A 21,966-nucleotide genomic window follows, 5' to 3' on the forward strand; every position below is an offset into this window, starting at 1 on the left:
TTCCTATTCAGACAGGCTGAGAGAGTTGGGGTTGTTCAGCCTGGAGAAGAGAAGGCTCCAGGGAGACCTTATAGCAGCCTTCCAGTACCTGAAGGGGGCCTACAGGGAGGGACTCTTTATCAGGGTAAAGTGTAGTGATAGGACAAGGGGTAATGGTTTTAAACCAAAAGGGGGTAGATTTAGACTAGACGTTAGTTAGAAATTCTTTACTGTGAGGGTGGTGAGACACTGGACCAGGTTGGCCAGAGAAGTTGTGGATGCCCCATCCTTGGAAGTGTTCAAGGCTTTGAGCAGCCTGGTCTAGGGGAGGTGTCCCTGCCCGTGTCAGGGGGTTGGAACTAGATGATCTTTAAGGTCCCGTCCAACCTAAACCATGCTATGATTCTATGATGGAGCAGCAAGGCTTAGGTTAGATGAAGTTGTTTCTTGTGCTGTCCTGGACAAGTTGCTTAGCCTCTTTGTGCTTTCCTGCTTGTCCATAAAACATGAATAAATAGTTGTACCCTATCCTTCAGGATACATCATAATAAAACCAGTGCCTGAGTTTCTCAAAAATGTTGGTAAGTGCTAAAGATCATTACAAAAATCCCGAACTTCTTCCTTCACTTAACAACTTTTTGATCTACACCCCTGCAAAGCAATATATGACCGAGAGAACAGGACTTCTGCTTTGCAGCTGACTCAAGGGCAAAAAATGTGTGGAAGTCAGAGAAGAGGAGAGGGCCTTCCCCTGCCTTCCTGTGCTAGAGTTTAAAATGAAAACACATCCCCGTACTGGGAAATAAAGGATGCTGTGTGCACTGCGCAAAACCAGCAGCCAAAGTTACCCGTGTGCAGCCCTGTGACCTTCCCCACCCCACAAATACTCCTCTTGAAACCTCGTGTCATCTCCAGGCTGGAGTCCTTGCCCTCCAGACGAGGCAGTGGTCTATCTGACCGCACCGGCACCTTCCTGCTTTTCCTTAATCCACAAAGATTAATTGTGACCATTGATTTTAATACTTCTTTTTTTTTTTTTCTGAAAATCATTCATGGGGGGGGGGGAGGAATAGACCAAGAACTACAGAAGATGTGGGAAATGAACAGAAAGCTATTAATGATGTATATGAGAAGCAGGGTAGTAAATAATAATTAAAAACTTATCTGCAGATGGTCTGGTGAGTCCACATCAGGAAAGTATTACTGTAAACCTGGCAGACTTTATTAGAAGCTATGTACGTTTTTCTCCCCAGACTGCTCCTCGTTATGGATTGCAGGCCCTGCTCTGAGACTTCCAAGCGAGCACATACAATTATGCAAGAGAGTGAAAGAAGACATGCAGGTAGTAGTCATAATTTTTTATTTGCAAACTGTACTTGCAATTACAATATCGCCTTTTGGGAACAATGCCAAAGAAAAACCCCGAATCCCACAGAATTTTGCAGACCTGTTCTATCAGAAATTCAACCCTATTTCGGCTTCTAGCATCAGATAAACTGGAGATGGCCTTCTCTTTCGACTCATCTCCTGGGAGGCTCCAGTTTGGTATGAGGTTGTCTTTTGGGGGTTTTTTGGTTGTGGGGTTTTGTTTTTTGTTTTTTTTTTTTATTGCTTTAAGTACAACATTGAAGTCTTAATTTTAAGAATGCAAATTCTTTACCGACATCCAGGGAAACCTTCTGCACGCTTTCTTGAACAAATGAAGCCTGTCGTTTGTTGCTACCTTGCAGCCTCTTGACTCCTCTTCCTCATTTCTCAGCTCCTACATTAAGGTTTCAGTGTTACGGAGCTTTTGGATTCTAAAACCCATTCCGTTATGCTCTGTGTTACGGGAAGCAGCAAAGCAAAGCATGACTCTGCGGCTGAAATCCAGTGCTTTTGGGGTTTATTTAAAACGCAGATATATGGCTAGATACAGCGTGCTGAAAAGAAGGTGCTCTTGGCTTTGCAGAAAGGATAAGTGTGAAATGCAGAAAGGATATGCTAATATGAAGTCTGTGACGGGAAATTAATTTTAACTGTATCTCTTATTATAGTATGCTCAGAGCACAGGCACACAGGTATGCAATTTACATGAAATCACAATTTCATAGAATTCATTTAAATATGGATTCATATGCATTAAATTGTTATGTAAAAATAAAAAAGAGGCCATACTTCACCACAGTATGTAGTTCGTAGGCTGGTAAGTAAATAAATAATTCAACTACTTTTTTGAAGCGACATTTGTTTAAAAGCACCTGTTACTCTCTTTGAAGTGATGAATGAAAAAAATGTTTGAGAAAAATGTCAACATTTTAAAGAAAACGTAATTCTCACTGAAATCTTTTGGTGAAACTGGTATGACTACCTCAATGGTCATCCTCCTGTCTTGGTGAAAATATGTTTCTGTCTACATATCTCATCTGTATGACGTGTTCGTGGTGGCAAGAGCAGAAGGAGTGTAACCAGCATCTGACAGAATAAAATGTAGTTGCTGCAGTCCACAACAAATAAGAAAGTTGGCAGCTTAAATATTAGGCGAGATCATTGATTGCCTCTGTAGAATTGGGAAGAAAAATGTAATGAGAACGACAGGGATCAGTTATATTGGCTAATTAAAAATAAAAATCTATAAAACCTTCTCCTGTCAAGGAGGCTGCAGGTAACAGGAGAAGGTCAGGATTTCATACACAGATCCGTAAGAGCATCAAACGCAGATGCTTCACTGACACTCAATTTGAGGGAATCCATTGCTATTTGTGTTTGAAGTGCAATTGATATTCCAAACAGCTTCCCACGTAGGAAAAGAGGATAACTCGCCAACTTTCTACACAATGCAGAGACAACGATTTGACGAGACAAAATCAACAGGAACAACACACAAGCGCGTGCTTTGCTGTGTCTAACAGGACACTGGCTCGGCCTCTTCCAACAGAGTGCCGTTTGGGTGCACGACGCTTCGGCAAGTGGTGTAACTCCGTTGGAGGGTTTTCACGGGGCGGGAGAAGAGAACACAACAGCAGCAGCATTACTACATTCACAAGCGCAGAAACAGACCCAACAGAGTGGATTAAGATTTCTTATCGGTAGGATTTTTTGGGAAGTGGAAGCTGGCAGCTCCTGCTGCTCTTCAGAGCAGGTCTAAAACTAGTTCGTAAGCGGGAATGAAAAAGCTGCTCGAGTTGACATTAAACACTCTTGTTGGTTAGCCAGAAAAAGCAAGAAATCAGGTTTTTAACACTTGTATTACACACCCCGTGTTTTGTGAAACAGCATCTACATCATGCAATACCTCGTGTATTGTTGGAATAGTAAATTCAGCACTTCCACAGCTTGAACACTAATAGTGATGCATTAACTTTTTTAGGCTTGATTTTTCTGTAGCTTATTTTTAAAAATAAGACCCATGAAATGACTTGTGAGTATTACGGTGACAGTTTTATGCTCTAGAAAGAGATTATGCCACTTAAAGCTCCTGTCCAAAAAAAATATCCCCATCTTAAAAAACCTGAAGACCTCAAGCCTCAACTCTGGAAGTGAATTTATGGATTACTTTTCTGTTTTGAAACCCAGAAAGTTTATTACAATACACTTTAGAATACGGTGGCGTATGGCTTTCTGGTTTGTTAATCTGCGAAGCCGAACCCCATTTGTCTCCAGGAGACGAGGGCGCAGGTGCTTTGCCAGATTGGGCATCTATTGGTTATGAAGATACTGGTCATTAAAAATCATTAAATGAATGGCTAATAGAGCTAAAGACTGGTTTACTCTGTGATAATTGCTTGAGAATCTTCCACTGGAAGGGGCTACGCTTTTGATTATAGCATAGATCATTTCCATACGCGGTGAAATTCAATAGTAAAAGCATCCCTCTCTATTTCTTAGGGGACTGTGACCTGCCCCGCTGTAGTGCTGTGCATGAAAACTCAGACTGTTACCTTAGTTTGAAACTGTTCCTGCTGTCAGTGCACATTTTAGGTCAGATAAAGGATGAAATCCAAACCCCTGTTAGCTTCAGCAGGGATTTCCATTTAATTCTCCAGTGACAGAGTTTCCCTTTTGAATAAAACTACCTTCCATTAAAAAAAAAAAAAATTATGTATAATTCGGCATACTTATTTTGGCCGCAGAAGACTTGAAATGCAGCTTTCCTCAAGAGCTGTGAACCACACAAACGTATGCATTATTGAAGAAATCATAGAGATTCTCATTTGTTCCAAGTCCTTGCACGCTGAAAACATAAGAAGTGGATTTCTTGTGTTAAAAGCAATGTTTCTCAGTCTATCTGTATTCTTCAGAGCAACTTTGAACGCTGCTCAGGAAAATGAAAGTGGTTTTGCAGACTTGTATCAGAATCTGGAAGCTTTAACGAGTAGCTGTAGCACAGAGGGAGATGCTCACAGCATCAAACAGCTACCGTTTCCCCACAGTATGTGCTGGAAAGCGCGGCTGCCTTTCTGCTGGCATCCCTCCTCCCAGGAAGGTGATGCATTTGAAAGTTGCTCTGAAAATTCTACTGACTAATCACCTTTAGGGAATGGAATGGGGGAGGCAGGAAATACTGGGCTCTCTTCTATCGTTTAGTGGTACTGAGGCTTAAACCTTCTCTTGCTATTCTTTTATTCTCCCGTTTGTGGAACGATGGAATAATAGCGTTATCCTCTCTAAAGGCTGGTGGGATGCTTAATTAAATGTAATCAATGGTGTTGGTTTAACTTTATATTAAAAGTAACGTTCACATTTGTCAGGTGAATTTCTGTTTAGAGGCATGTAGGGATTAAAGCTATTTCTAGAACTGTGCATTATTGTTCTCCTATTTGCTCAGATCTTTCACACTGGCCTTCCTGGAGCAACAGGGAGGCAAAATAATTCGAGATAAGCCCTGATTTCTAAATCTGAGAAAAAGGTGTTATTTGCACCCCTGAACAGAAACACAACAGATAGATAATTGTAGATTTTCACCGAAATACCACACTCTCTCTTGAAATCAGTGTGATTTTTATTTTCCAGGTAGTAGCTCTAGTTGAATGGTCTTCATACCCTAAATGTTTACTGTGCTTCGTAATTTCCTGTACACGCTTAGATGATCTGGATATTAAAATTTGGACAACTTTGGTAATGTTTTTATAAGAGAACTAAATTGGGTTTAGTACTGTATTCAGAAAGAACGAGTTGTATCATGAGCTTCAAAAAAGGATTATACAAACTCGTAGTCAATAGGTCCACGAAAGAGTATTAAGACAGACTAGACAGATGTATGTGCCCCAGCGTCCCTCACCTTGGGATGGTGGTGCTGGGCAGCATGAAGGGCCAGCAGGAAGCGGCCTGGGAGATGTTCTCCTTCAGTGGCATCCGCCTTGGCCACCAGGGAGGAGGTGAGTACTGGACTGGAGGATGACTGGTCTGACCCCGCTGCGGGATGTTTTTTATTCTTAGGAATTTCAAAGCGGGGACAAAGTGACAGCAAGCAGATGTCTGTGTTTACATGACTCCGGGACAGTCCTGGCCAGGCTCTGCCTCGCTGTGGAGAGGGAAATTTCAAGAAAAAGCTGTGAATTGTTTTAACTCTCTCTGCTTCTGAGACAACAAATGCAAATGCTGTAAGGAAGGCACCAAAGATGTGGTAACTACGGACTAAAATTTAGGAGGGTTAGCGTGCAGAGCGTTACGATGTCTGTGTTTGGGGTATTCAAGGAGTTTTTATTTCAGGTGCTATTTTAACCATTGCACTAAGAGAGGAACATGGAACATGTACCTTCATATTTTAACGCAGTGAAATGTAAGATCGCACATAAAGATCAACGGAGTTGGTCTCAATTATAAGACACAAAAAGCTGGAATGAAGTGACAGTGAAAAAGACTGCTACCTTCCAGTGTGATGCTGAACATGAGGGGGTTAATGAGAACATAAGCAGAGGAATATTAATCAGTAGGATTTTAGTATATAATTTTAATGATTTTAAAGTAAACCATTACTTTAAAACTTACTAGAACATCTTCAGAAAACAGATAAACACCCCAGGCCTAGAAAAAATGTCCTGATGTGGTTTTAATGGCTGTATTTAATTGTGGCAGAGAATGTTCAGATGTTATTTGATCACCTCCCTTAAACAGAAATTCGATACACGACTCTCTAATGCAATATAAAAATGTAAAATGTAATCCGCTGAGGGAAGCTAATGTTAGATGAAGCCAGCCTAGATAGAAAGCAGCTTTTTCAGTGACAGTGGTTAGGCTTGGTATCAACTTCAACTGACTTTACATATTGGATATCTAGGCTCTGCTTTAAACGAAGTGATTGGTTTGACGAGGGAGTCACCAAGTGAGATTTAGACCTAACATTCTGCAGGGTATCAGGATAAATACTTCTTTCTAGCACTGACTGATACTGAGATTTGGGATTTGACAAAATCTATGTATAGTTTATTAGGAAAAAATGTATTTCACATGCTGCTTTAGTTTATGGAATCCACATTTTACTGAAAAGGTCTGTATTCCATACCCGTAAACAAACTAGCATCACTGCACCGCTCTTTGGGATTCAATATGTACAGATTTTGTTCAGAACTTTAAAAAACTGTTTTTCTTTTTGAAAGATGCTTAAAGTTTGGAATTAGTAAAAAGAAATAATAAAATAATTATAATAAAAAAACCCCCAACAACAGGACAAAGATAACGAAGCAGGAGTCTGAAAAGAATCTGCAGGAAGAAAAAAGAAGAAAGATGCAGACAGGTTACGGACGGAGGTACCTTTGCACATCACTTTGCAATTGCTTTTGCAACAGCAGTATTATTACTCCTAGGGAGGTTACTGACAGCTTCTGTCCCGAGATTCATTGTTGGAAGAGCTCACTTGAGTTAGCTTTCTTGTTTCAGACATCAGCAAGTTTGGTTTGAAACACATTTTAAACTATCCAAGCTCTAACTTGTTTGTTTTTAAAGCACTTGCCATATCTGCTTTGTCAGGAGAACTAGAGGAATGGTGGTAGTCGGTTCAGGGTGGAAAAATCATCTAGTGATACAGATAGCTCTGAAGAAGGTAACTTATGGATGGCACAGAAGAGTGGAAGTGTTGTAGGAGAGAAATATCTGGTTCAAATGGAGTGTCAGCCAAAGAAAGAATATGGGATAGTTGGTGGAAAGGGAGTCCAGAGCAAAGTGAAGACCTGGCCACAAAGAATGTTGTGGAGCCTGTGAAGAAACAGAATAAAGAAATAAAGGCAGGTCTTAAAATCTTCCTTGAGCATTCTACTCCTTTGTGTCACTTATGGGGAGACTGGTAGCACATTCTGGACTCCTGCCCACGTTCTGTGCTGATGCTTTGTGATACTGCAAACAACTGAAAGGGGCTCATGCTGAACTTCAAGGGAAGCGATGTGCTTTTGAAGGTGCTGACCCTTTCACTAGAGAGTTTCCTTGCAAGGAGATGCTGGAGGTGGAAGTCTGCTGTACTGATGATCCTCCCCAGGCCTGTAAGTACCACCAGGAACTGGATTATTTGTTTTGAGATGCTTACATAGCAACAGACTACTTGCTGCTAAAGGCGAATACTTTGATGAGACGTGTTTCTGCTGTTTTTCACTGATACATCAATACAGTTAGAATGACACCAGAACTCGGCTTTTTTCCTTCTGCTCATTGGAAAGGCTACAAGACTGAGAGAGTTGCTCCATAGCAGATCTTCCGGCTGTTTAAAAGATTCTGAAGTAGAATTTAGCACTGAAGTAACTGGGGCAGGGCTGAAGCTGAACTATCTTTTTAAGTTGACGGTAAATGATTAAGTATACTGAATAGGAACAGTCCCTATGCACGCAGGCTTTTCGTTTTTGCTGCTCGTAAAACTCACTTCTCTCTGAACACGCATCTGCTTCCTTGTCATTCATGGACTGCAAAACAGCAATATGTTCTGTGGCTGCTGAAGAGAGAGTATCTGACTTTATGCTTTCATGAGGTAGTTTTCCTCCCTCCCACTTGGTGTGGTATCAACAAGGATATGCTGAGTGGAAATACGAGTATTTAAGAGATGGTTGTGTGGGGAAGCTACCAGGAAGAACTGGGATTGAGACGACACTGTTTTCCCACGCCCTCTTCTGTTGTCTTCCGAGAGTGACACTGCATTGCATCACTATGCAATGCTTAGCACAGATTTGAGCACCACTTGTCTGCATGTTCAGAAGGGAACTTCTTAATCTAGAGGTAAAAGGGTGGCCGCTATGGTAGGGGCATTGTACAGTTCTCACTGCACATCTGACAATGTGTCACTCAACCACTCAACCAGCTTGGGCTCATTCAGAGGAGTGGGGAGGGTTTGTGTGCACTTCACTTGTTGACATAGTTCCATCATCTCCAGCAACGTAAACCAACCGGACCTTTAGTGGACTGGGTGTGTTGGGTGATTGAGTGGCACCCGTTCCACCAAACCCTCCAGCGGGCAATTATTAGTAGCAGAGCCCTGAAAGGCCTATTCCAATGGAAGGGGCAGGAATGGCAGGCTTATTTCCATGGAAAACCTAAGCAGAAAAGCTTTAATGCATAGCTGGTGCACAGACAGTTCTGAGAAAAAAAAAAAGGGGGGGGCGGGTGGGGAAGAGACACTGGAGAGGAAAAATTTTGATACGACTACATAAGTTATCTTCTCTCTATCAAGGGGGAGGGCGTAAAGAAACCCCAACAACCTGGTTTTGGTAAGTCTTTTTAAACTGTTTGCCTGAAATATAAAGCACACAAAACCTTGTGGATGTTCTTATGAATGCCTTAGAATCTATCACTTTCAAGCTGTAAGAAGATAAATGATAGAGATTTGAAAAATGAAAAGAGAGTTGTCACCTACTTACTGGGGCGAGCCAATAGCAGAGCGAAATTAAACTGGGCTATTACCAGTTGTGTATTCACAAAGTGTAGACGGTAACTATTTCTGCCTCACCTTAGAGCAGTGAGAATGACGGGTTACAGGAGAGTCAATGTATAAAACATCCTGCGATTATTCTGAGAGGAAATTAAATGTTGTCAGAAAAATGCAGCCAGATGCAACAGATACCCTGAAAACAGGGATTTAAAGATTTTTTTATGCAAGGTTTGTACACACTTGGAACTTTATTTTAGAAGCTATTCAAAGTACAGGAACGCTGCTGGTAGTGTAAGCTGTCTTCAGTTTCAACAGGGACGCAATCTGGCAGTTCATTCGTTTGAAAACACCTACAGCAGTTTCTCAACCTGTTGTCCACACTGCACATACTGCTCTCTTAACATCTGGAAATGAACAACCAAATAATTTTCTTTGGTATAATTTAATTGCCATAGCAACCAGGAGGCTATCAAAAATTTACAGACAAGGGAAATAGCTTTAGGAAAGCGGAATGGCAGGTAATCGATGGATGGACCCTTGGTGCCTTCTTACAGTCACCAACCCACTCGGATCATTTGCAGGTGTTAATTCTCCCTTTCACCTTTTTGACAATTCCCAAGACTTTCAAATGCAAGGTTTTATCTTAGCTTAAAAAAAAAAATAAAATGATGAGATGAGACTCACACAAAGATGCTAGAGTTATGCACAGATGCAGGACTTCACAGGCAAGTGGTGAAGATACTTATCCTCTTCTGCAAACTCAACTGTTAATTCCCAACAGCTGTTAAGGGAATACAGCTCAAAGTCTTATTTTGCATTAACTTAAAAATCTCCATTAAGCCACAGGAGGTAGTGGTTTGACTTTGCAAGTGCTGCACAGCTACTACTTACAATCCAATTACTGTTGATAACACTCCCCAGTTGGCAATCAGTGGTTTTTAAAGCTTATGTTTGCTCTGTTATTTGTGGTTTACACTGTGTAGTTGCCCACAGAAGTTGTCAATTAGCTTGATTCCTCTTCCCTTCTTTCAGCATTAGCTGGTGTGATGCTTGAAAAGGGAATGATTTGCATTAGCGTGAAAGAGGTTTTGCTCTTCCATTTATTAGTATTTATACTAATAGTTGCATCAACATCATGGTCAGCAGTTTGAACTCTTAGGAATTTCCTCATGCAAACTACAAAGACTTAAACCCAAAGCAAACACTTGTTGACTCTATACTAACAGCTTTTAACTATCTTGACTACACAGCAATTAGATTGTGGCAAAATACATATGGATACCAGAAGGTTTAAGTGTATGTTAATACAGCATCATTACTGCTGCCCATAAAAGCAGGGCAGTACACACAGATTTTTGGTGCGGCCCATTGTAAAATAATTGTGTTAAAAATTTCATCTTGATGCAATGTCAAATTCTTTGCCTCCTACGACACCATCGCTAATGAATAAATGAAAGAAAAATTTAAATTCTCGTATCCTTGACCCTATTAACACAGTGGCTCACTGTAGGCTTAGAAAACGAAAAATCCCTTGAGGTCTGTTTACGTGTGTGGGAGGGAAGGGGTCTTACCTGTTGTATCCTTGTTAAAGCCCCATTCTAGCTGCAATCTGGAAATGGGCTAATACAGGTGACATTGAATTGCAATGATGTCCCTACTCGTGTAGGCCATCTGGCACTGCGCAGACCGTCATTTCCATCCCAGCATCTCAACTGCAAAACCTCCGACCCAGCACACCTGGGTCCATGCGCTGGCTGGTTTGGAACATGTAAGCTCTTTAAGTAAGAAAGGACAAGGGGTAATGGTTTTAAACTGAAAGAGGGGAAATTCAGATTAGATATTAGCGGTATGGTTTTAAACTGAAAGAGGGGAAATTCAGATTAGATATTAGGAAGAAGCGCTTTACTGTGAGGGTGGTGAGGCACTGGAACAGGTTGCCCAGAGAAGCTGTGGCTGCCCCATCCCTGGAAGTGTTCAAGGCCAGGCTGGATGGGGCTTTGAGCAGCCTGGGCTAGTGGGAGGTGTCCCTGCCCATGGCAGGGGGTTGGAACTAGATGATCTTTAAGGTCCCTTCCAAGCTGAACCATTCCATGATTCTAAGAAAGGAAGGAACCTCAGACTCTTTTGAACTAATCTATGCAACCACCACCACTACTTGAATTAAGACTGACATTTGAATGAAATTAATTAAACTTATTTTTTCTTTTGTAGGGAAAAAAGAAGTATAAACGTAATACATCCTCCACAATCCTGTTGCTGTTACCTGGAAAAAAAGTGAATGCTCAGAATAAGCAATTTTGGGAATTAATTTTAGTATTTGAAAATTACTTCCCTGGTAAAACTTGAAGGTACAACTTTTTTACTGCTAAAAAATACTGACAGTTTGAATCAAAATGCAGGAATACTTTACTCAAAAAATTTAAGAAATAAATACATGCTAATCTAGCATCAAAAGCTTTCCACATCCAGTGAACAGTACAGCCTAGTTTTGTGAAACTGAGTATGTCCAATATTCTGTGTAAAACAGTCTTTTCACTTTTGCCAGAGAACAGGTCAAATGGTGATTTGATGACTTTGACTGAAGTTCACGTCACAGGAAGCCTTGAAGTTACCAGTAACAAGTCAGTGCTTCTCCAGAAGAAAAATAAGAACAAGACCGGTCTCAGAGTGTAAGACTAATTCTTGAGATATTCTTGGTAATTTTTGAGATATGCCTTTTTCTGTCTTATTAGGAAGTGGGATGGTATTTTTTCAGCTCTTTGTTAAAAACCTGCAATATGGAAACGGGCTAACACAGGTTACTCTGAATTGTAATGATGTCCCTACTCACATAGTCCATCTCGCACTGCATAGATCAGTTTCCAGCTCAGCATCTCAACTACTTAATTTTTTGCTTTATTTTTGTCCTGTAAAAGGGGGACAGAGAAGCTCTTATTTTAATAGCAATAGTGTCAACAATATTAGAAATTTCACTCTGAAGTTATACTGCTATGACCCCTTTTTAGCCACAGAAATTACTTTCTTGCATACAAATGTTTACATTTATAGTTCAGAAAAGGAATCTGCAATAGCCACAGAGGAGTGAGCAAAGCGCAGTGGAATTCACCTGTGATTTTACTGCAGAAGAAGAAAATGTTCAATATTTTTGAGTCAAAATGACAAATTAGAATTTATAATGCTGGTAAAATTTAAAATCCAGGATACACACTAAGCAAACCGCTGATAGGATTTAAAATGCTGCATCCCACATACAGCTGGTGAAACAAAATGCAGGACTATTTGGCTCAAAACACCTCTTGGGCCCCGCTGCACTGGAACAAGAAATCAGGAGCAACCTCTAGGAGAGGAGGAAGGGTAGTTTGATGACCCTGTTATGACACTGAATATCTACCCAACTGCTTCCACCCTAGTACTCAAATATTTCCTACTGTCATCAAGGAAGCAATGAGGATGAGATAAAGCTCTTTCAGCCAGATCTAAAATGCTTTAAAGGTAAGGTCTAGACTTGAGGTCTAACAATCAAGAGTTAGTAGTTTTTTAAAGGTAAATTTAGAAGTCCAAGTTGAGAAAGTGTTCTTAAACTGTAAGTCAGCAAAGCACATACTTCAGTGAAAATGGCAGAAAATGATACTGACTCAATTTGTGCCTAGTGAGACACTGACAAAAAGTTACTGTAGGCAAAGAATTAGATTGTGAACTAATCACTGAATGCCAGAACTATACTACTGTTAAGCGTTAACACAACTTGGTGATTTCTTTCCTTTCTTGTGGTGCAAAAAGTTGTTTGAGTCGACTCAAATGATAAAAAAGTTTAACTTGTTACTTATGTTAATTGGTACACAAGCTTCTGAAAGTCTAAGATGTGAAAATCATTACATGATTCTTCACCAGTGTAGGCACATCTTCCCTTTTCTCCTCTAGTACAAGCAAGACGGGAGGAAGGCAAGCACCAAGGTTTGGTGAATAAAGTCTTTACTCTTGAGAATTTAGGAACATGTTGTAAAAAGAAGTTTAATTCATTGCAAGACAGTCTTGGTTCATATAACAAAGCACGTGTATGAATCTGAATTCAGAGCAATTGGTAAACAGAGCAGTTTATTGCAGTTGGTAAAAAGCACAATTTTCAAACTGTAATGTTAGATACTTACGGATCTTGATCGCAGCACAACTTGAAACGCAAACAGACTATAAAAACTTTTCTTTAGGAAGGAGCTGAATAGCTTCTTGTACACTTCCCACATAACACGTTTCATATGCTCCCCCTCAGATGTCTAATTAACACGTTTATATAAAGTGAAGAGCCCACAAAGATATCCTTAAGAGGAAAAGAAAAACAACCTGACTGTAAAAGTCATTACCCATTCTGTTGACCAGAAGCATTTCCCCTGCAAACTATTCCCAGTTTTGACATTAGAAAGATGCTACATCTCACTGCCTTACTCTAAAGACAAGTAGCTTGAATTTTTAAATTCCTCCTGTAATTGACATTTTAAAATTCTAATTTGTTTTACAATTTCAATGTAAAATAGCATGTCCAAAGTGCCAGAGAAGAATGAATATTCTGTATTATAAAGTCGCAGAGAAAACTCAAACCTGAACTGTCTTTGAAGTCCTACATACAGTACACAATTTGGGATAACTCCCCACCCGGCGTGTTGCCATATTACACAGACTCACACTCAGCACATTTAAGTTATCTTACTATGGTATTAGTAAAATGTAACAGCAATGCAGTTCACTGTTAAACACAGTAGCAAACAGCAACAAATGAAATTAATTTTTTGCTAGAAGAGAATTAATTAGTCACGAGTTACACAACTCCTTTACAACAACTGAACGGAAAGTCAGATGGACTTGACGCACAAGCACAATACAAACAAAACAGAATGGACAAGAAGTACATCAACCCAAACTTCCGAAAAAGAAGCTCAATGACTTACCTTAAACTCTAAGTCGTCTGTTGAAGAAAGAACAATGCCCATACTCTTAGTGTGTTCATTACGGAAGAATCCCTTCATTAACAAGACACAGGCACTATTTTATTTCATGGGCTCATGAAGGAAGGATGTATTTGTGCCATACTTTTTAATCACCAAATGCTATTTCCAGAGCCATACTATGAAGTGGCTTTATCAACAAATGAGGAAGTGATATATCCTATCTCCATTAGAAACATGTGGGGAAAAAGAATGTTTGCCATATGGAACAACGGAGAAAAACTGGTGAGGAAGTAAGTGCTTAAGTTTCCCGGATATCATAGCAAAAAAGGCAAAGCTTAAATTGGCTTTAAGTACATTATATTTATAGATCTGAACATGTGTTCATGCATTTTACAGCTATTCAACAACATTTTGAAATTTTACTCTAATTGCAGAATTTCTCCTACGAGACAGAAAGGCGAATCATTTTTAAGTTTTTGGTGCAGTACGATGAGGTTAGTAAGTTTATTACATCTACATTTTAATTCCTTGCTGATTCTTGACCAAATTATTGGAGTCTTTAGCAGTATGATGTACTTATAATTGTTGGGTCATATCCCGAAGTGCACTGGAGCAGCAGTTTAACAGATGGCATTGTGAAAAGCCCGTATTGATTAAACAATGCTTCAAGATTATTTCCTCTATTCTCTTTCTGAAACCTTTACCTTCGTTGATGTCTGACACTCAGTTCCAGGAGCTTACAGTTATTACCAGAGGAGGCTGCCTTTCATCCCTGGGTCAACTGCAAAGCCAAAGTGGGAAAATGCATCTCCGCAATCTGCAAGGGCAGCTGATATGGGCTACTGTATAAACAGTCCCACCTCTTAAATCCTATTCCTTTCCTTTCTCCCTTCCAAACCCTGTTTCTTCTCATGTCTAGCTGGGAATGCTTCGTAACTTTCATCTCTTAAATAACATCATTTCTCTTTCCTCAAGATCACCAAACATTGCAAAAAGTAAACTGCAGGGGGTTTTTTGTGAGCTTTATAGCACCTGACAAGGTTAAAAAAAAAAAAAGGGGGGGGGATACTTTATACTTCACTTTTCACAAAGACATTGATTAATTGATCCATAAATTCTAAAGACTATCTACAGCTCGTCAAGTCATCTCAGTTTTGCTGGTACGCGTCACAGATAACAATACTGATAGCTGCCATTCAAGCACAGTTTTGATTCTGGGATGAAGACTTAACCATTCTTGATATCAAGCGGGCGTTATGTTCTCAGTTCTCCAAGCAGCCTTTTTGGATACACTACCAAAACAATAAGGTCAACTGGGGGAAGACACAAGTGACTGGATTATGGTCATAAAAGTGCAAGTTACTCAGCTAGCACATTTCAATGTGTTAACCCCTCTTCCAGCTTGAAGTTGTTCCTGAAGGCAGTATTAAGCCAAGAGAGTTTATGCTGAAACAGATAAAGAAGTATACAGGACTATTCTACCTCAGTGAAAGACAAATTACTAAGAACAGTCTAATGTGATTCCCTGTGCTTTTCTACCTAACCATGCTTCAGGACTACAAAAATACGTTTTCTGTGCAGTATATAAGAAGCTTAAAAGGAAACATATGTTTGGAAAACTGAACTAATGCTTTTATTTATTTTTAACTAAGTTTTCACCCTCTACCTACTGCTTAAAAGCCAAGATCAACAACCAAACAAAACAAAAATTTACATATCTACTGCATGCTTAACGTGGCATGTTAAGAGCATGCCTGCAGCTGGAACTATTACTCATTTATTCTAGATTACAATATTCACTACTAGATTTTAGAATGGATCTTCCGCATATAGACAAGCTCTAAGAAAACCTCATTGCTTTCCTCTTCAGTATAAAAATATAGTATACATGCACACAAAACAAGACTTCTCTAGGTAAAAATAAAAAATAATTAAAAAATTTGAAAAGTCTTGTACAGATAAAAAAATGCTATATGTGTACTAATGTCAACTGTATAACAAACTTTCATTCAATTCTATGCTATTCTAACAGGTGGATCCACAAAGAACATTTGCATTTATTTAATCTTGATGTTTTATGTGCTCCTTCAACTTAAATTGACACTGAACAGACTTGTTACTATAATCCAAAAATGTCTAGTTTTTTTCCAAATAAGATTTTTTTAAAATACAAAAGCAAATCATTACATACTTATGTTTATGACTCAAGAATTGGTTCAACAAATTAAACTTTCCAAAGACAATACATTTGTTTCCTGAGATGGCTAAAAGTCACGTTTCAACTTCATGTTACACTACAATTAGCAAAATATACTATGCACAAAATCAGAGGTTAACTACAGCATACAAACACAGTTACAGAAGTCACCTAATTTCACTAGTACTATTTGTGTTAATGCATACACCTTAACAAAAGTCCTAAAATAATCTTTATACATTACAAAACAAGGATTTACAAAACTTTATTTTATTTCCAAGTTACTTCATTCTAAAAATGTCGAAACATAAAAAAATACCATTTCCTAAAGGAGCTTACAATAAAAGGCTAACAATCTGGCATGGAAGAGGTAAATATATGGAAACCTGTTTTAACAGTCACAAGTCAGTCGCTGGTGATTAAAGAACACTTTGTTCTTCAAAGCTGGTAGGCACTTCCAACGTAGCCAGAAACGTAAGTTTTCCTACCACTCCTTTTCCCTCCCATACATAAAAATATCCAATGCAATAAAAAAAAAGTAGGATAAAAGGGTGGACGTGATCAAATAAAAGCATTATCTAAGGTCTTGATTATTGTTCATCTTGTGTAAGTGTAAAGATTTTGTCCCAAAGTTTTCCTGACAAGATGGAGTTATTTGGCCTTTAAAAGTGTTAGCTGAAATACCTCCCTTTTTTACCAGTATATGTTGTTTGCTCACTGCTGTACTGTTGGTTTATGTCTGTAACAGAAACTGGCTCTAGGCCAGCCCATGGGTCCTCAAGCATTGAAGGTCTGTAATAGTTTTCCACATCATTAGACACTCTTTTCTCTTTGCCATGCGCTGTACCAAATGGAGTAGATGTCCTGGGTGATCCCTTTGGAAGAAAACCATCAGGTAAAGAAACATTTAATAGGCTAATTCAAACTAAGAAAAAATAGTTTCCTTCTAATGTAGCAGAGCTTTGAAGCTGATTATTAATGACTAATTACTACTCCTCACCTGCATCTTCCTCCGAAAACATTATTATACTTTTAATTGAGTGATGATTTACCAGGATAAGAAAAAAAAAAAAAACGCCTTCTCCAAAATACTTGTTTACGTTGCTGTGGCACATAACTACAGAAAAGCTCCTCATGCTATTTTTCAATAGCTGCCTAAATCAACTCAAAAGCTGAACAACAAAATAGGGAATTAGAGGCTGAGGAAGAGTTACTAGTGTTTACAAGAGCAGAAGTCAAATATTAAGTACCTATAGATTGAACACAGCATTATATAAAGCAAATAGTTACAAATGACCAGAATAACTTACTGGGAAAAAACACCTGTTTTAAGCAAACTAGTGTTCTATGAAATTTGAGAAGAGATTACTTTATTTGATATACAATCTGGATGGTAATCAGTGATTAGGCAGATACTGCATAAAAGAAAAACCTTTTGCATGGAGCTTTTGATATTTGATTTTTAAAAAATTCAAGAATCACCACAATCACTTCTGCAAATTGCTACATCTGCAACTTAAAAAGAACTGTGACACAAAGGAAATTGCTATAACCATTTTCTCCTGTTAGCATCATCCATTGTTCTTTTCCTCAGATTCACTTCTCTAAAAAAGGAGATTTTGGTTAAAACAAATGTAATCGAATATAGCTTTAGAGAAGTTAAACAACCTATCATACAGATGCACAATAGCTTGTCTCCAAACATGCCTGTTGCATTCTGTATGATTAGAAGAACAGGACTCCTTGAGGCTGATTATCAGCCTCTGACTTTGTAAAAGAGCATAAAAGCAGTGAGTAAGGGCTGCTTTCCCTACGCCCTGACTTTTTGGGCCAGCAGTGGTGGTAGTTGAATTTGACTAATAAGCCCTAGAGAATTTATGTAAACAGATCATATGAAACAATTTCTGGGTAAACCTGAGAAATGGTGCCACATAGTGAAGGCCCCTATGCTTAGCCAGAAGAACAGATTCCACTGAAAACTGCTGAGTCTTGAACCTATTTCTGAAAGCAAGCTGCGGCAGGAGCCTGCATGCGTGGTCCCTGTAAGTACTTTTCTAGAACTCCTAAAGCTTGATGATAATGGATACGCAACCAAATGTGGGAATACCAATGTCTTATTTACAGGGTATTTGTTTCTAATGATACATCATAGTACAATTAGGTTATGGAGCTAAGATGATGATCTTAAACCAGAAAAATTGCTAAAAGGTAGAGAATTACTTTATGAAATATTGTATCAAAACCATGAGGGAAAGATCAGAGATTCAGAATAGAGCTAAAAATATCCTAAGGGACAAGGAGTTTCCTAGAACAGGTATACATACACTAGCAGAAGTGACATTAGTGGTCTTTAAGCACTCACATTTAGTAGTAAAGCAGTAGCACACTGTGCATTCTATCTTCAAAATAATAAAAAAACCCAACACCTCTTTAAAACACCGTGTTTAAGGGAGGCCCTGTAACTTTGACATTGTAAAACAGTTTGAGTGTGGAATTTATTTAATGCTATGTTTAATCTGCAGCACTCAGAAGAAAGCTGAACTGACATAATGATCTGCAGTATCCAGTGACAGAACAAAATAATTCAACGGTAAGACTCTTTTGGATGAATTTATCTTATAATATTAAATTTCACTACAATTTAATGCAGGCCATCAGTAACATTGACATTTTTGCACGTTTGAAATCTAGGAAATCTATTATTATGTAACACAAAATTGATGGCCTTCAATAAATGTTTAAAAAAAAATCAAAACATGGTTATTCATATTATAGGCCTGTGGGAAAGTAAAGTAGCCCTACCTGTGAAAGTGTAAGACAAACTCTTTGGTGCCAAAGATACCTTAAAAAAACCCTTTATATTTACCCTCACTGGTGCCAACAGCCTTTTCTCGCTGAACTTTCCTTAAAGAAACAGTCAATCTCTTCTCAGTATTTTTTTTGCAGATAACAAATATCTCTCTACCACAGAAAAAGTTATCTTTTGGTGCTATCAACACATTAATCAATGTAGTAATACTGCCTTGAAAATGGGGACAACCACTCCCTTTACCAGCTTTCTTCACTTGATGTAATTTTTTAACTTTCTGTAATAATTTTCAACCCATCACCACTAACTAGCTACTGCTACTAGCTAGTTCACTAACTCCTCTTGAGTGTAGAAAAGGAAATGCCACTATTAAGTGGAGATTTTATCCACTGTGGTGGAGATATCTCCACTACTGAGAAGAGATAATAAAGAGAAACAACAAATGTTTTCATAAAATTTAAAGCAGATGCATCTCTGGAAAAAATGGAAAGCTCTGTGAAGTATTGACCACATAAAGGTTAAGTCAGCCATTTTGGGAAAAAAAGCTTACTATGTTTAAGTTTTCTGTTCATTTCAAAATATGGAAATCTACAAGCATAAAAGGAGCATGGACTACTAATAACATGTCATTAATAGAATACTAAATATAAACTGTCTTCTGAATTTCCCGATGAGATTTTAAAGGGTAACTTAAGGTTTTCATCTCAAAGGTGACAGTAGCACCATAAACTTCAAAAGCACTATAGTCTCTTAACAACAGCATCTTCAGAAGAGAAGGGAACAATTCACATAACTTAGAGGAAACGTGATGTTTAGAACATGCAAAAAATCCCTCTACCTGAACCTATTCATGACCTCATGGACTGAGATTCTGGTTGTCCATGTCGAAGAAAATGGGGACTCATGGTTTATGAGACTTCCTCCGTGATTGCCTCTATCGCCCTCCCAGGCAAAACAACCCACGTGCATACTCGTGAAAGTACACACATACCCATTACTTTAGTCCTAGGCAAAGCTACAGACATACAATGTCTTTCGAGTCTTAGAGAGCATCACCATCAGGTCATTGCTCCTGAACTACTCACAAGTTCTGCAGAAAGGAAAACGTTCTAGCAGACTGTGACTGGATTCAAACTTGTACCTTTTCATGTCAGGCTTCTTACTTAACACCAAGGATGGAGCCTGTGAGACTGTTCCTGCCCACAGATCCTGACATGAAACAGTTCTGACTAAAACTAGAAACAAAAGGATTCCTGCATATTCTTCTGCTCAGTTAATTTAGGGCGGGCTTTTAAAAAAACACTTAATTGGATATCCAAAGAGTGATTTCCTGAAGAGAAATGTCTAGACATCAGCGACATAAAATATCCCTCCAGAATCTGCAACAGAAACCCCACAGGTTTCAACAGGTACAGAGGCTGAGCGATCTGTAGGCTTCCACACCGGGAGAGCCATTGCTGCTGAAGAAAGTGTACAAACTTCATAATGACCCCCTTCCACCAACTATGAGATTCCTGTAAGATTGCATTGTAAAAAAGTAAACAAAAACTATTTTTGAAGGGACTATTTTTGAATGGAAACATGACTACACAGTGCAGGCACGTTAACATATTACTAATCTCTTTTAAGATTTGGCTTCGTTATTACACTTTAATCGTTAACGTGTCAGTAAAGAGCACCTGAAATTTTTATCATTATCTGTACTGCATGTGTCATTTGTTACACTTTTAAGGTTTCCCTGATATTGCATAAAGCCAGCTACATACATAAAGTTTGTATCATCTCAAGAACTGCCATCCCTAACTGCACTACCAGTCACATACCCCAACTAAACCACCTGAAAAAAACGTAACTCACAGAACCTGTTGTTGACACCTCTTGGGAAAACTACTTTATACAAATTATAGCTTTCAGTGCAATGCAAAGACTTTAAAGCGATACTCTACGATCCCAACAGATGCTCTCATTTCTGCTTAAAGGAGCCTCAGCTTAATTCTCTTTAGTAGAGCATTCCTCCTATTTGTGTCCCAGGAAGCTCTGTGTGTAGACTGCGCAGCTTCCATCATGTAAGACAACACAGGCAAAGTTAAAACACACAGCACTTCACGCTGTGTTAAAGAAAACTGATCAAGGGGAGGTACGTATAAGGGAAACAAGTGGAATTTTGGGTGGTACTTAACTTTCTACCTTCACACGCCGGAGCATGAAAAGGAAGAAAGCTACTCTCTTGCGAGCCCTTGTGTCTTCACAACAGGCCTCGGCCAGACCTGGGGCCTTCTTCCCTTTCCTGATCACGCAGCTGCCAGAGCTGGGGTCGCTCCAGCCTCTCTAACGGGTGGGTCGGTGGGGGGGAGAAGACAGATGTTGCCCGGTGCGGTGCAACCCTCCCTCTTCCCTGAAAATGGCGGTGGAGGGGACGGATGCTGCGCCCTGCCACAAGACCTCACTGTGCCCGCCCCTGAGGGCCCCCCTTAGCAGCAGCAGCAGCTCCCCCCCGCCCGCCCCGCCGTGCGGAGGCGCAGGCCTGTCTCCCTCACCGCCCTGCTCCATACCTGGTAGTGCCTCTGGAAGCCCCCGGGCGAGCGCTTGTGCTGCTGCGGGGCAGCTCCGGCCGGGGATTTGCCGCCGTAGGGAGCCGGGTAGCGGGGGCTGATGCTCTGCGGCCTGCGCGGGGTCTGGCCCCCCGGTGACGGGCTCCCGAACCGCCCGCCGCCGCCGTGGAAGCTGTGGCCTCGGGGCGAGTAAGGCCCAGGCCGGTGGCTGTAGGGCGGCGTGTGGTGTGGGCTCCCGTAGCCCCGCGGCGAGGGGGGCATAGGGCCCCCACCGCCGGAGGGAGGGCTCCGAAAGCCGCCGCCCGCGTAAGGAGGCGTTGGGGGGCGGAAGCTCTGCCGGTACATGGCCAGGGCCGATGAGGCGATGGCGGAGAGGAATAAAACCTGCGCAACGACCTCCTCCAGCAGCCGCCTCGGCGGGGCGAGGTCGCGTCTCGGTGTTCTTTCTCTTCCCCCCCACCCCCGCTTTCCCCGGCCAGGCGCCTCAAAGGTTCCGGGCTCAAAACGTTCCGGGTCGGGGACGGCGAGGCGGGGAACACCCGTCCGTCCCCACTTGGAAGCGGGGAGTGTGGCAGGGGGAGGCTGGTCGGCCCTCAAACAGCGGTTTGTCACGCTCACCCCGAGGAATTTTGTGCGTTTTCAAGCTGAAGAGGGATAATCCG

The 21,966-nt window shown here is 40.3% G+C and overlaps 1 protein-coding gene across 2 annotated transcripts; it reads right to left on the reverse strand.

The window, feature by feature from the left end:
- Positions 1–1,336: 1,336 nt before the first annotated feature.
- On the reverse strand, positions 1,337–21,761 carry MPLKIP (M-phase specific PLK1 interacting protein). Of its 2 annotated transcripts, XR_010069896.1 has the most exons (3): positions 21,305–21,761; positions 10,378–16,818; positions 1,337–9,855 (listed from the first exon to the last, which is right to left on the reverse strand). XR_010069896.1 is itself a non-coding variant. In XM_063325600.1 (2 exons), exons 1-2 carry the CDS (start codon positions 21,647–21,649, stop codon positions 16,615–16,617), a joined length of 549 nt encoding a protein of 182 aa, XP_063181670.1. In that variant the 5' UTR covers positions 21,650–21,761; the 3' UTR covers positions 1,337–16,614. The 2 variants fall into 2 exon arrangements, 1 of the variants encoding a protein (XP_063181670.1); XM_063325600.1 differs by having other exon boundaries at positions 1,337–16,818.
- Between the last annotated feature and the right edge of the window lie 205 nt (positions 21,762–21,966).

Source organism: Chroicocephalus ridibundus, chromosome 2 (genome assembly GCF_963924245.1).
Source record: "Chroicocephalus ridibundus chromosome 2, bChrRid1.1, whole genome shotgun sequence".
Classification (NCBI taxonomy): Eukaryota; Metazoa; Chordata; class Aves; order Charadriiformes; family Laridae; genus Chroicocephalus; species Chroicocephalus ridibundus.

Coding starts and splice junctions, on each gene's coding strand:
- MPLKIP (XM_063325600.1), bottom strand. CDS start 21,649: ATGTACCGGCAGAGCTTCCGCCCCCCAACGCCTCCTTACGCGGGCGGC. Junction 16,819..21,304: donor GCTTCCAGAGGCACTACCAG/GTATGGAGCAGG, acceptor TTTCTTCCAAAG/GGATCACCCAGGACATCTAC.